Source organism: Trypanosoma theileri (genome assembly GCF_002087225.1).
Source record: "Trypanosoma theileri isolate Edinburgh chromosome Unknown TM35_Tth_8_V1, whole genome shotgun sequence".
Lineage (NCBI taxonomy): Eukaryota > Euglenozoa > Kinetoplastea > Trypanosomatida > Trypanosomatidae > Trypanosoma > Trypanosoma theileri.
Window position 1 is genome coordinate 706,773 of NW_021639850.1, and position 14,981 is coordinate 721,753.

General features: G+C 35.9%; 8 protein-coding genes across 8 annotated transcripts; all 8 read left to right on the forward strand.

Annotated features, from left to right (window-relative positions):
- Positions 1–119: 119 nt before the first annotated feature.
- Positions 120–2,024, forward strand: TM35_000083860 (ABC transporter; the record flags this gene model as incomplete). Its single annotated transcript, XM_029024251.1, has 1 exon — positions 120–2,024. The coding sequence occupies one exon, from the start codon at positions 120–122 to the stop codon at positions 2,022–2,024; it is 1,905 nt and encodes a 634-aa protein (XP_028884654.1).
- A 941-nt stretch (positions 2,025–2,965) lies between these two features.
- TM35_000083870 (uncharacterized protein) lies at positions 2,966–3,607 on the forward strand (the record flags this gene model as incomplete). The annotated part of the gene is made up of 1 exon (XM_029024252.1): positions 2,966–3,607. The coding sequence occupies one exon, from the start codon at positions 2,966–2,968 to the stop codon at positions 3,605–3,607; it is 642 nt and encodes a 213-aa protein (XP_028884655.1).
- Positions 3,608–3,923: 316 nt separating this feature from the next.
- On the forward strand, positions 3,924–5,477 carry TM35_000083880 (uncharacterized protein; the record flags this gene model as incomplete). Its single annotated transcript, XM_029024253.1, has 1 exon — positions 3,924–5,477. One exon carries the CDS (start codon positions 3,924–3,926, stop codon positions 5,475–5,477), a length of 1,554 nt encoding a protein of 517 aa, XP_028884656.1.
- A 446-nt stretch (positions 5,478–5,923) lies between these two features.
- TM35_000083890 (uncharacterized protein) lies at positions 5,924–8,002 on the forward strand (the record flags this gene model as incomplete). Its single annotated transcript, XM_029024254.1, has 1 exon — positions 5,924–8,002. One exon carries the CDS (start codon positions 5,924–5,926, stop codon positions 8,000–8,002), a length of 2,079 nt encoding a protein of 692 aa, XP_028884657.1.
- A 335-nt stretch (positions 8,003–8,337) lies between these two features.
- On the forward strand, positions 8,338–9,405 carry TM35_000083900 (uncharacterized protein; the record flags this gene model as incomplete). The annotated part of the gene is made up of 1 exon (XM_029024255.1): positions 8,338–9,405. The coding sequence occupies one exon, from the start codon at positions 8,338–8,340 to the stop codon at positions 9,403–9,405; it is 1,068 nt and encodes a 355-aa protein (XP_028884658.1).
- Positions 9,406–9,771: 366 nt separating this feature from the next.
- Positions 9,772–11,040, forward strand: TM35_000083910 (putative kynurenine aminotransferase; the record flags this gene model as incomplete). Its single annotated transcript, XM_029024256.1, has 1 exon — positions 9,772–11,040. The coding sequence occupies one exon, from the start codon at positions 9,772–9,774 to the stop codon at positions 11,038–11,040; it is 1,269 nt and encodes a 422-aa protein (XP_028884659.1).
- Positions 11,041–11,511: 471 nt separating this feature from the next.
- Positions 11,512–12,399, forward strand: TM35_000083920 (putative vesicle-associated membrane protein, putative,syntaxin-like protein; the record flags this gene model as incomplete). The annotated part of the gene is made up of 1 exon (XM_029024257.1): positions 11,512–12,399. One exon carries the CDS (start codon positions 11,512–11,514, stop codon positions 12,397–12,399), a length of 888 nt encoding a protein of 295 aa, XP_028884660.1.
- A 527-nt stretch (positions 12,400–12,926) lies between these two features.
- TM35_000083930 (RNA-binding protein) lies at positions 12,927–13,511 on the forward strand (the record flags this gene model as incomplete). The annotated part of the gene is made up of 1 exon (XM_029024258.1): positions 12,927–13,511. The coding sequence occupies one exon, from the start codon at positions 12,927–12,929 to the stop codon at positions 13,509–13,511; it is 585 nt and encodes a 194-aa protein (XP_028884661.1).
- Between the last annotated feature and the right edge of the window lie 1,470 nt (positions 13,512–14,981).

Sequence of the window (14,981 nt, forward strand, 5' to 3'; positions counted from 1 at the left end):
TATTATTATTATTATTATTATTATTATTATTATCTTTTTTTTCTTCTTTTACTTATTTACTCATTTATTCAATTATTAATAAGGTTTCCTATTTATTTATTTATTTATTTATTATTTTTATGTTTTCTTTTTTCCGTCGTTCCGCCCCTTCTTCACAGTCACGCTTACAAAAATGGGGACGTCGTTTCTTTATAACGGCAGGAGTATTAACAGCTGGGTACATCACTGCTGACTACTCTACCGCCAACTCCCTCACCCGCTCTTTACGAGCAGTAAAGGGAACGATATATGTTTCTTATCTTTACAAGACAACTGTACCAACAACTCCTGAAGAATTCTCTAATCTACATCGTCAAGTAGCAGAAGTTATTCTTGATGTTTGTTTAAAGAATGAAGGACTTTATACAAAAATGGGTCAAGGACTGAATGCGATGAATCATATTCTACCAGTAGAATATATGGATGTACTCAAAGTTCTACTAGATAAGACGAGAGTTGTTCCATTAGAAGATATTAAACGTATTATTCATGAAGAAACAGGGAAAACGGTGGAGGATATATTTTCTCATTTTGAACCTGAGCCCGTTGCCTCTGCCTCTATTGCCCAAGTCCATCGTGCCTGGTTACGTCCAACAAGAAAAGATGAACCTCCAGTGGAAGTGGCAGTGAAAGTTCAGAAACCACAAATACGTTATCAAGTCTTTTGGGATTTGGAAACTTATCGTTTCATTACATGGACAATCAGTACACTCTTTGGATTACCAATGGATTGGGTTCGACAAACCGTAGCGGAGGGAACTCGTCGAGAAATTAATTTTTCTATTGAGGCAAATAACGCTAAGCGTATTCGACAAGATTTTGCTCATAATATAAATGTGTATGTTCCAAAAGTATATGATGAATACGCTACTTCACGTTTACTAGTGATGGAATGGGTAGATGGAGTTAAACTGATTGATGTAAAGACTATTCGAGAACAATTTAATGCGACGATGGTATTAAAGAATATTTTCGATGCCTTTGGAAGTATGATTTTTCAATATGGTTTCGTTCATTGTGATCCTCATGGGGCTAATATTCTAGTTCGCCCTATCCCAACAACAACAACAACAACAACAAAAGCAAAAACAAATACAAATACATCTGATGAAAAGAAATTATCTAATAAAATATGTAAAAACCCACAAATTGTTCTCTTAGATTTTGGCCTTTGTTGTCCAGAAACAGAAAAGTTTCGTATGGAATATGCCTTGTTGTTTAAATCTATGGTTTCGCAGGATTTACACACGGTTGAGCGAGTTGTAGGTTCATGGGGTATCACAGATGCGGAGGTGTTTGCATCTATACAATTACAAAAACCATACGAATCCTTCCGTCGTGGTAATCGTGGAGAAGTAACAATGGATGAAGTTTGTGAAATGCAAATAAACGCACGGGAACGCACAAAGACACTTTTAAAAAGTCAAGAACGAGTACCACGAGAATTACCATTAGTAGGTCGAAGTATTGATATTCTTCGTGGATTAAATAGACTCTATGGAGCTCCTATTAATCGGGTAAATATGTTTGTTAGGCAGGCGGTGGCTGGATTAGGTCCTATTAATACGTATGAAGAAGTACAACTTTATCTTGTAGAATTAGATCGTCATTCTCATACACAATCATCATCATCATCATCATCATCTGCAGTTACAACAGCACAATCATTGTTTGATACGGAAGCTGAAATACGATTTCATCAAGAAACCGCAGCCTCTATTCATCTTCGACGTATACGAGAAGCTTCTCTGCCAAAACGAATTAATGATACTACTATATCTCTTTATAGAGGAATGGTATTTGAATTCGTATTATTTTTCTTAAATATGCAGCATATGGTTATGCATTGGTATAATACTCTTTGGAGGCTCATTATACCTAGAGGATCTATGGAAACACCGGATGGCGATTCTATGGAGGAATTACTGCAGAAACGACAACTACGATTTATCTCTAGACCATCTACTTCTAAGAGAGAGGCATGAGGAAAAAAAAGAAAAAGAAAACTGTAATTGTTGTTATTATCAATGAATGCATTGCCTGCTGTTTGTTGTTGTTTTCTTTTTTTTTTTTGTTCTTACAGGATACAATGCAGTCACACCACATTTTTTGGTTTCGTTTGCTTTTTTTTTTTTTAATTTAATTATTTATTAAACCCAGAAACAGCGTTTTTTTTTTTTTTTTTTCTAGATTTGTTGCTTTCCCTTCATCGTTTTACTTGAATCATGTGTGTATATGTGTTTTTTTTTTTTTTTTTTTTTTTTTTTTTTTTTGATCTTTTCAGTGTTGTTTCTTTTTTACTGTATTCATTCATTCATTTTTTTTTTTTTCCCTTTGCTGATGAGAGGGGGTATACTGAAGGTGAGGAGGGAAATAAAATGAGAATGGTTTTTTTTTTTTGTTGTTGTTGTTGACGTCTTGCGAAACGAATGATCAAATTTTACATTTATTATGCAAACAATTTTAATACTGGGAATACGTTTGTGTGTTTTTCTTTTTTTTTATTTTATTTTTACAATCTCCAGACGGCGGTAAGTCTTCAAAGGCCCATTTAATAATCTCCACACACCCATACCCTCTCAAGAGGGGGGTTGGGCTTCTCAATACTTCCATTTTGGGGAGTTCTGTTATTTATTTAAATATTTAAAACCCACTGGGGTAATAAAAATAAATAAAAAAAAAGAAATATATATTTATATCGGAATATGTATATATGTGTCTGCGAAAGAGGGACAATGTATAATTTTGCTAATAATAAAATATTTTTTTTGTTTCTTCTTTTTTTTTTTTTTCACTTCTTCTGCTTCTTTACAAGGTGCAAGTAAGACTATTCTTAAAAAGAAAAGAGAAATAATAATAATAATAATAATAATAATAATAATAATAATAATAATAAAAGAAAAGGAATTTCTCTTCTCTCTTCCTTATGGGTCGATTTGTTGTACATAAGGAGAGTTTACCAGCGCAGGTGGGCATCAAGCGTCGCCGCACTACTCCAGTCTCAATTACAGAAACAACAGAAACAACAACATCATCTTCTTCTGTTCTCCCTACGGATGTAGATAGGGATGATGTCACTTTACCAGTTCCTTCAATGGAGAAGGAAAACAATAACAATATGCGTTCTGATGATGTTGAAGAAATAAATGATAATAAATCCGATAGAGTCCATACTAAAGATCCACCTTTAGCTGAAAGTGAATCAGAAGAAGATGAAGATGAAGATGAGGATGAAGATTTGGCGGAATTAGAAGAGGAAAGAAGACGTATTGAAAATATGCGACGTGAACGGGAGCAAACACGAACTGCAAAGACTAGTGGTCCCACCTCTACAAGAACAGATGGTATGAGCAACAGCAGCAATAATAATAATAATAGTGCTAGTTTAGGGGGTGGTGTCTCTTCTTATAACCATGATGTGTTATTTAGGCGACGCGAGTGGCGTCAAAAGGGTGTTGTTGTTTCGAGTGAAGAGGCGAAAAATAAACGAGCGAAATGGGAAGCTGTGCAGAATGATACTCAGCAGTCAGCAGCATATCAACATTTTATGAAGAAACACTTCAAATGAAACTGTATACTCTATAAGTTGATGATGTTTTTTTTCAGATATTATTATCCTATATCAATAGGGATATATATATATATATATATATATATATATATATATATAATTGATGTGTGTACCGAGTGTGTGGATATTGTTTAGAACTATTTACTCCCCTCTTCTTTTTCTTCTTTTCATTTTATGCTCAAATTCATAAGGTTTTTGCATTTGTTCTTGTTCTTATTTTTTTTTTTTTTTTTATTGGTACAAGCAGGGGTGTTACACTCAATATCGTTTGAGAAGAAAGACACAAATACTAAAAGTAAAAACAAAAAAAGAAATGATGAAGAAGGACGAAATACCAAACGGCGACGACCCTGTTACCGTGCCCCATTATTTAGCAATGAAAGATAATAATAGCACAGGTGCATCTGTTACAGTAAATCCTGCCGAAATATATTCCCCAACTGAGGGAGGAAATAATAATAATAATAATAATAATAATACCGATACTACCAATAATAATGATAATAATAATACTATACATGAAAATGAAAAAAATGAGGCTTTAGAGGCATCCATTAAGGCAAGCATTATTCGAGCAAAGTTTGGCTATTTTATTTTGTACATTGGACTCGCTGCCTCTCCATATTACGGTTTATTGTTGGATAATAAAGGATTTACACCTGCTGCTGTTGGTACTATTATGGCTTGTATGCCGCTTTCTGTTCTCGTTCTACTTCCACCATTATCATTTTTAGCAGATCGATATCATTGTGCGCTTAATGTATTTCTAGCAGCTACTTCTCTATCGTCAATTCTCTATTTCATGGTTACAATGTCTACTTCACATATCCTTATTGCTATTCTTATGGTGTTACATTATATTTTCCGTACACCTATTGGTCCTTTTATGGATCAACGAACAATGTCTATACTTCCACCTGATCGTAAAGTACAGTGGGGAACTATGCGTTCTTTTGGGGCATATGGTTGGGCCGTGGGAGCATTATTAAATTCCATACTTTACTGGACAGGTGGATGGTGGGCCGTAGCGGTATTATTATTTTTTGGAATGTGTACTTCCATGTATGTCTTTGTTACGATTGTACCACATGATGCGACACAATCTGCCACGATGAATTATTCAGATGTACTCCGTTATGTTTGTTCGCATAGACGTTTAACCGTTTTTCTTGCTGCATTGTGCTTTATGGGTATGGGGTATTCTCTTATTAATACATTTTTATTTATCTTTCTTGATTCTATTCATGCCCCACCTATTCTTCTTGGATTATCTGTTGTCATGACCGTAGTGGTGGAAATTCCTCTTTTTCAAAGTTCCAAATACGTGCATGAACATTATACAGATAGACAATTATTATGTGTATCTATGTGTGCTTGGACAGTTCGTGTGATGGGTTATTCTTTTCTACATAATCCATGGCTTGTTTTATTCCTTGAACCTTTACATGGATTTACTTTTGGCTTAATGTGGCTTTCCGCCATGCATTTTGTGCGTGGAGCCTTTCCCAAATCTCTTTCACACTCTTCTGTTGGTTTTCTCAGTGCCACTGCCTTTGGTGTGGGTCCACTGATTGGAAATGTTGTTGGTGGGACTCTTTATCATCACTTTGGCGGGCGATGGATGTTCCGCATCATGGCGCTCTTTATGTTGTGGGTGGCGTTGGCGTTTTTATTTATTGACATTCAGTTGGAGAAACGGGGATTTGGTGTGGAGGCCGCAGTAGAGGCGGAGGAAACAGCGGCAGAGGTGGTGGTGGAGGATATTCCAATAACAGCAGAGGAGGAAATGGGGAAAGTAACAGAGAATAATGAGAAGGGCAAACCCATCGTAAATAATACAGTTAAGGAAGAATCATCATCAGCGTAATAATAATCATAATAATTTAAGAAAAGAAAAAAAAAAAAGAAGGTGAAACGAAATGGTATCGTGGAATTATTTAAAGAAAGAAAAAAAAAAAGAATGCTTGATATGATGTTGACGGATTTTTTTTTTTTTGTTTTGTTTTGTTTTGACTTTTTCCTTCCATATATTTCACTCTTATTGCTATTGTATTTATTTGCTCTTTTTCCGTGTTGTTATTATCCTTATGCTATATGTGTGAGTGTGAGTATTCTGCTTTTTTTTTTCTTTTATTTTTCGTTCTTGTTGTTATTATTGTTATTATTATTGATATCTCTCCTCATTTATTTATTTATATTACTGTATCTCTTTCTTTCTTATCTACATATCTATCTATCTTCATAAGTGCGTTAGTTTTCCTTATTTTTCTTTAAAAAAATAAATAAATCATCAATTAGAGTACACACTTATGTATGTACCGTCGTCGACAAAAAACACAACGACGTCACTTTATTATGGTGTGCGTTGTTTTAGTGCTTCTCGTGTTTCTATTAAACACTATTCACATTATACAAAAAGGGACAACAACAACAACATCTTCTTCTTCAGCAGCAGAGAAGAAGAAAACGAAAATGATGATGATGATATCAACACAAGATAGTGAAGGAGAAAAACAAGAGACGGCCTTAATATCAACATCGGCAACATCAGGAATATCCTTTAATCTCGTGGTTCCATCGGATGAGGCTATTCGAGATTTATTTAAACATAATATATTACCCCTATGTAGTGATAAGTGGATAAAGGATACAACTCCTCCACTAACAATGAAAGAAAGTAATGATACAATTGCGAAGAAATTACAAAAACGCCGTATTGCACGTCTATTAGAGAAAAACACATCTCTTCAAACTTTTTCTTGGTGGTCTTATGATGATGTTTTCCGAGATACACTTCATACAAAATATTATGTATATGATCCATTGGATCAATGTGATATTCCTACGATATCACACCCATGTGATGCTATTACTGTACCCTTCAATACATTACAGGATATGCAATGTATTCAATTAACACAATTGTTATTACAGACAGCCTTCTCTTCATATCATGAAAAATGGGAAGAAAAAGAAAAAGAAGAGAAAGAAGAAAAAAAAAAAACGTTCGGATGGCATACAGTTATTCCACTTCCAAAAGAGGCAGAACAATGGGTTTCCTTTACTACTAATACTAATAGTAATAATGATAATAAGAGTTGTGAACTGAAGGTATGGGTGAGATTGGATGTTTTGGTACCAAGCTATGATCAACGCACCATTAAATTTCAGGCAAAACTCTGTTTCTTCTGTGAACAACAACAACAAGAAGAAGAAGAAGAAATACTTCCGGTGTGTCTCTCAACTATAGTCTTTATAATAAAAGTACCTCAGCAACAATTCCAAACAGAACCATTTGCAGAAGTAGCGGCTTTTACAGTAGATCGCACACTTGATGTACGGCGAGTACCCGCAACTTTTCTTTTCCCTGTACCGTTAACAATACTACAAGAAGCCGTGGTACGACGATCACAACAAAAAATTCATATGATTCCTCTTCTTTCCCATGGTGAAGGGAGAGAGACGTTTGAAATGTGGTTGGAGAATGATTTCTTTTTATTTGTAAAGAAACATGTAAGACGAGGTAAATCAAATGTAAAGAAGAAACAGGGAGAAGAAGATGATGATGATGATGATGAAATATTCACACGACGGGGAGGTTTAGAGGTATGGTGTAGTTTTCAATTACGTGTAAAGGAAGTGATACCACTTTTACGTAGTCCTCTCTCTGTACCGTATAGTAAGAAAAAACCCGGTTGGCATCGCTGGTTTAATCCAATCTATGCAGATATGATTATCCCGCATGGACCTCTTGCTGCCTTGTCAGAACAGGCCATGTTGGACTATATTATAGGTAATAATGATCGATCTCCTAATAAAAACTCTTTTGTAGTGGGTGGATCTCGCAGTTGCAATAATAATAAAGATAATAATAATAATAATAATAATAATAATAATAATAATAATAATAATAAGGGTAGTGGTGGTAATGGGAATGGAACTGGTAACTGTAAAGAGGTGAAAATGGATGAAAAGAAGTGTCGTCCATCTGGTATGGTACCTACGATTATTCATGTTGATCATGGATTAGCGTTTCAATGGAGTTCTGCGGCGTTAGTAAATAATCCACTCGCCAAACAAAAGGGAAAAGAAACATTTTGTATCTTTTATAAACCTTTACTATTTCGCTTATGGGCTATTGAAAAGGTACTTGTACAGCACTATACAGAAAGCAAATTACAGGTTTACTGGAGTGCATGTGAAGAAGGAATGCCAAAATTAATGCGAGAAAAAATGTGGAAGACGTTTCTAATGACAAACATATCATCTCCTGTACGTCGGGCACTTGGTGATGCTGCATTTCGTGCAAGTGGAGTGCGTTTGGTACGTCTTCTTCAACGCGTTAATGAATGTCTTAAGGAATATTCCTTGGATGTTGTTTTGATACCGTAAAACTTTTTTTTATTTATTTATTTATTTATTTATTTTTTCTTTCTTGTTATTGCTGGTTGTTACAATATTTGCTTTTTACTCGTCTCATCTTGTTCTTGACTATTGAAAATAATTGGCTGCTGGTGATGGTTCTTTACTGGAGAATAATGTTCTTTTTCTTGTAATTTCCTTTATGATTTTTGCTTTGAATTTTTCTTTTTTATCTCATTTTATACATTCATCTCTGTAATGATGTATATATAAAGGGGGTTAGAGTACACGACGACCAATAGAAGGAAAAATAAAAATAAAAAATAGAAATTAAAAAAAAAAAAAGTCGCACACAGAGTAGGCCCATGTCAAATGGAGAGGAACCTTCAGAAGACGTTGTCCCAAACACGACGATGATGTTTACATACATTTCTGAGGAACAAACCATTATAGAAGAAGAAGAAGAACCACAACCACATCAAGAACATCAACAAGAAGAAGAAGAAGAAAAAGAAAAAGAAAAGGAAATTCAACGAGAAGAAGAAGAGGAGGATCATAATGAGAATGGGTTTGATGGTGTAGTGCCTGCTAGTCTTGCGGAGGTGTCGGGGCGGGAGGAAACACACACCGCACATCTCGTCGAGGGCGATTTCTTCCCAGAGGACTCCCCAAGTCGTTTGGAGCTGCGAAGCCACGATAAACTGCATGATATCAACGCTGAAGAAAAAGAAAGAGAAGAAAAAGAACAGCAGCAGGAATGGGAAAATGAGAAAAAAGAAGAAAAAAATATTATGGATGTGGGGAAAAAGACACCCCAACACCGCAGCAACAGTATAAAAGAAAAAGATGGAGGAGAAGTTAGTGATGTTTATCCTTCATGGTATACATTATCACGTAGTTCGGTAAAGCGTGTGCGTTGGGCCGATGAAGTGGCCGTTGCAGCACCATTAGTTCAACACGCCACAACTTTTTTTCTACCGCTTGTAGATCAGACTTCATCTCAACAACAACAACAACAATTACAAATGCCATATGGTGAGAGTGATAAAATGATGCAGATTTTATCCCCACCACCTGTTCTCCGTGAAGAGAAAAACACTGATGGAACGACGTATCTTTCATGTAAAGCTCAACGGCCAGCGCAACGATTTGTAATGTGGAAACGCACGGCAGCAGCAAGTGGTCATAACGCAGAGGATCCACCATTTAAACTGCAACCACTAGGCAATCGTCCACCCACTCATACTATCACACTGTTAGCAGCTCTTCACCCACCATATCGCGCAGAAAACATAGGAACGACTGTGCAGATGCGTGTTGCCACTATTTCACAGGATGCGAAGAAAGGTGAGGCTTTATGTGATGGTGGGTTACAGATGCCAATGGTGCGGTCTTCACAACTCCTTAATGTTCCTCTTTCTATACCGTTCTAAATATAGATATATTTATTTTGGTCGGAACCATCTATTTTTGTCGTATTTATTTCCCTGCTGTTATATTTGGTGTATACTCCTTTTTTTTTTTGTTTGTTTGTTTGATTTCAATCGGTTAAAGCTGATGCTTTGCCTCGCCTGATTTTGGCAAGGCCTTTCCACGTGTGAAAACCCTCTGTGTGTTTATATATGTATAACTCTGTAAAAAAAAGAATTCTGTTTCCCTAATATGGTATTCATTTCTTATTTTTTTTCCTTTCTTTCTTTGTATTCTTTTACCCACCCAATACTTTTTTTTTTCTTTTTTACCATCACCTACATGATTACAAAAGGAGAACAAACACAAAGTTATATTACTACCTGCAAATGAGCCTTGTCCGTACAGCTGACCGCCTATTAACTCTCCCAAAAGAGACGATATGGCATGAGATGACCCCACTCGCTAATGAACACAAGGCAGTAAATTTGGGTCAAGGATTCCCAAGTTTCCCACCACCACCGTTTCTTCTGGAGGAACTCCAACGTATTATTGAAGAAAGTGCCATACATCCCATTAACCATCAATACGCAAGAGCACAGGGTCACCCAGACCTTGTGGCGGCGATTGCCAATATGTATATAAAGCGACTCTCTCGAGTGGATGTAACAGAAAGCAATGTACTTGTTACTAATGGTACAACACAAGCTCTTAATATCACATTTCAGGCTCTTTTAAATCATGGTGATGAAGTGATTGTCTTTGAACCATTTTATGATGCTTATATTCATGATATTGAGTTGGCTGGTGGAGTGGTAAAATATGTCCAACTCACTCCAAGTGAGTCAAACATCGCGGATGATTGGTGCTTCTCAGAGTCTCAACTACTCGCCGCGGTAACTCCCAAGACAAAGGTAATTCTTCTAAATACACCACAAAATATACCAGGAAAGACGTGGACAAGGGATGAACTTCATCTCTTAACACGAGTTGCCATTGATAAGGATCTCGTTGTCGTTTCGGATGAAGTGTACATGACACTTGCATATGATTCCCCACATATCTCCATCGCCTCTATACCTGGTATGTGGGAACGCACCCTCACAGTCTGCAGTATTGGGAAAATGTTCTCCTGCACGGGATGGAAAATTGGTTGGGCGGTGGGTCCATCTTGGCTTATTCATCCACTCAGTCAAATCGCCGCATATCAAACCTTCTCGGTGGCTACACCTCTTCAAATAGCCGCCGCACGTGCCATTCAACGGGCAGAAGGGAATGACTATCATGAAATCCATGCGGCTGGATATATGGTTCGCCGTGATCTTCTTTGTGAGGTACTCACCAGCATTGGGTTAACGCCTGTAAAACCATCCAGTGGTTTCTTTGTGTTGGCAGACATCTCACGTGTGGATCCAGCACATTACTATAACCCAGAAGACAAGCAGTATGCAAAAGATTGGCAGTTTTGTCGATGGCTTGTAAAGGCCATTGGGGTCTGTGCCATTCCCACCACAGCATTCTGTGCCACTGAAAGCAGGAAGTTGTATGAGAAATACGTGCGATTCGCCTTTTGCAAGACAGAAGATGATATCCGTGAGGCTGCTGTACGGCTTAAGAAGTTGCAGAACCACTTCTTGGAGTCCACGAAGGATAAGTAATGCTATATTTATAAAGAGAGGAGATCTCTCTTTTTTTTTTTGGTTTTGTTTTTTGGTTTTTTGATATGTGTGAGTGTGTATATATGTGTATGTGTCTGTGCGTATATGTATAACTAAGTATTGTTTATTCAGGGGTTTTGTCTCTTTTTTTATTATTATGAAGCGGTACGGTACGGTATGTTTTTTTTTTTTTTTTGCTGATTACCTCTCTTTTTTTTTACAGTGGCTAATTTTATTTATTATATTTTCCCAGACTCACGCTTATACTCATTTTCACACACAATCTTTCCCAGACAATTGAAAAAAAAAGATTTTTTTTTAGTTTAATGGTGTTTTCTGTTATGCTTCTGTACTTGCTTTCCTTGTTTTTAATAAAATATTTTTTTTTCTTGACTGTTTCTTCTTTACTTGTATTTCTTCACGGTATATATATATATATTACTTCAGTCTCGATGGTAGTAGAGAGGATTCATGAGTCAAGCACCGCATCTATTTACTAGAGACAAATTAGAAGAGTTCTTATCCCTCCGCCGTGCGGCACAGTACCAGGCAGAGTGGTTGGGTGAATCTAAACAACAACGAGATGTTAACAACACCAACACCACAATAACAACAACATCTAATGGAGTAGGAGATATAAACCGTCAGTCGACACCACCGTGGATTCGAGCTCTGAACCACTTTATTGAGTTGGAGAGTAGAATTCATCTCAAGATGGAACGATTGCATGAACAGCAGCGGACTTTTCTCCAACCGAAATTTCTCTCAGATGAAGAAGAGGCGGCACAACAACAGCAAATTGAAGAGAATGCACAAGATATACAGAAACTTTTACGAGAATTGGAACGTATGATTCTATCAGGTATGCGTCCACAAGATCCAAACAATGAGGATGAACGAATGGCATCTGAAAATGCAAAGAAACACCTTTCCGCAAGACTCTCAGAAATTATTCAAACATTTAGAGGAGGACAGGAACTGTACGCCGCCCAACGGAAACGATGTGAAGAGAAGTCCAGACGTTATCAACAAATTGGTTCCCATGAAATACATGAACAATTGCAAAAGGAGGAAAAAATAGCTCAGTATTTAGAGCTTGGATATGCACAGGCAGATATTGAGGAACTTCTCGCTGAAGAGGCAAAACAGCAGGAAGTAAGTCGTGAGATTCAAGATATATTAAAGAGTATTACTGAACTGCATGAAATGTTTAAAGAACTTGGTACAATGGTGGTGGAACAGGGATCTGTTTTGGATCGAATTGATTACAATGTGCAGCAAACTCATACTAGCGTGAAAAAGAGTGTGGATGTGCTAAAGAAGGCGAAAGAAAGTCAAAATAGTTGCCGGTTAATGTGAGAAAAACTTTGCTTACATATGGGAACAGAAAGAAAAAAAAAAAGGGAGACTGATATATATATATATATTACTCTTATATTTTTTTTTATTATTTCTTTCCTTTCTTTTTTATAGGTGTCGATATTATTATTGTTGTTGCTGTTTGTGTTTTTTTCTTTCTCTTTTTTGCTCATTGTCTTTGGTCTAACTAATATTGCTGGTATTATCATTCTTGCGTGAGCATGAGATACAGAATGAAATATATATTTATATTTATATATATATTTGTTTTTTCTTCTCTCATTCTCGTTCTCAATATGAGAATATGTGTGTTTGTGTGTTTTTTTGCTACTGCAAGTATTTATATATATATATACATACACGCGAACCAATAAGAAAAAAAAAAACAATCTGTACACTCTCTTTCATACTATTGCTGCAATTTGTATATCCTTCATACATTTAGATCTTTAAATACTGTTTCTTTTCTCTTCTCTTCTCTTCTCTCATTATTATTACTATTATGAAAGAGTCAGACTCATAGCAATATGCGGCCGTTAACGGAGGAGGAGACAAAAAAGTTGTTTGAGAAATTAGCACAGTATATTGGTCCCAACACCACACGACTGCTGCAAAGTAAGAACGACCATTCCAATCACGATAACAACAACGAACAACAACAAGATGAGGAACATGTCTTTCGATTACATAAAGGCCGTATTTGGTATATGCCTTTACGTCTAGCCAAACTGGCCAGTTGTGTTTCCAAATCCAATCTAATGGGAATTGGTGTTCTCTTCGCAAAGGTCACGCACAATGGACACATCCGCATTCAGGTCACCGCCCTTGATTACATTGCCCAATACTCCCTCTTTAAGGTGTGGGTGAAACCCAATCAAGAACAGAAGTTTCTCTACGGTGGCCACATCACACGTGCTGGACTCGGCCGAATTACGGAGTCGACTCCAAAATATCAAAAAGTTGCGGTCTTTTCAATGGGCGATATTCCGCTGGGATTTGGAGTCGCCGCACTTGGAACGGTGGAGTGCAGGCGGTGCGAGATGAATGCGACGGTGCTCTTTCACGAGGCGGACGTGGGTGAGTACCTCCGTAATGAGGCCAGACTCACATAAACTATCTATCTATATATATATAGATAGATAGGTAGTTGTATAAATACAGAAGAAGAAGAAGAAAAAAGGGGAAAATAGAAGAAGAAAAGGAATAAATATATACGTATAAGGGCACATCTCTCTCTATATATATGTGTGATGAATGTGTCTATGTATTTTTAATCTTTTTTTTTTCTTTTCTTTTTTTTTCTTTTTTCTGTTCTGTTGTTGTTGTTGTGTGAGTTTTGGTAAAAGTATGTATGTGTGGATATTTGTTTACAGCAGAAGGTCCTCTCCCACATTAAACGTACAGAAGACCAGAGAAACAGAAAAAAAAAAAAAAAATAACGAGTAAATGAAAACAGAAGAAGAAAAGAGATTTAAAAAAAAAAAAAAAAAAATGACATTCTCAATTTTCTATTAAGAATTAAAAAAAAAAAAAGTATATGCCCGTATGCGCTTCTGTGTAATATAATGTATATGGTGTTTTTTATTTATTTATTTATTTCTAAATGTTGTTTCCTATAGGATTACTTATCAATCTCTTTACAATGAATTATTTATTTATTTTCTTCTTCTCTTCTTCTTTTCGTAGTCTTTGGAGTAAAACAGGCAGAGAGTACTGGTATATATATATATATATATACTTTTTTAGTTAGTACCTAGGCCATAATCAAGAGGAATCGACAAAACAAAAGAGATATAAATATATTTATATATTTATAGGCTTTATCATATTTACACACATACTCACACCGGCAATCCCGGTATTATTACAATTATTATTATTTTTTTCAATTTTATATAAAATTTTCTTATCTTTTTTTTTTAAGTTTTTAGTTGTAGATAGAAATGAAGGGAATAGATATCTTCGCAATACTGCTTGGATTGTTCCTTCTTATTATTCTCTTCTTTGCCATTATGGGTGTTATCGCACGCCGGGCGGCTGGAAAGCCCTTCAGTGCCAACAGCAGCAGTAATATGAACAACAATAGTAATAGTGATATCGCAGCGAGGAGAACTTCTATGGTATGAGGGAGATAAACCATTCTACGGTTTTCTCTTTTTTTTTTCTTTATTTATTTATTTAAATGGAAAAGGGAGGTGGGGAGAGGATGGTTGTTGTTGTTGTTGTGTTTGTGTGTGTGGCGAAAAGGAAAAGAAATGAAAAAAAGAAAAAATAAACTTTGCTTTAATTTTTGGAGTTATCGTTTCTTTTTTATTTCTTTTCTTTTTCTATTGAGATGTGTGTGTCCGTGCGGTCTGTTATATATGAAAGAAAGAAAGAAAGAGAGAGAGAGAGAGTCTAATGATGACAAACCATGAGATGGTTGTTAGTTCATGAACTATTGTAAAGAGAAATGGAAAGAAAGAAAAAGATGTCTTTCTTCCTTTTAAGTTTACCGTGATAAAAAAAAAGGTTGAGTGTTATGCTTTTATATATATATATATATATATATATATATATGAAATATTTATTATTCTTTTTTT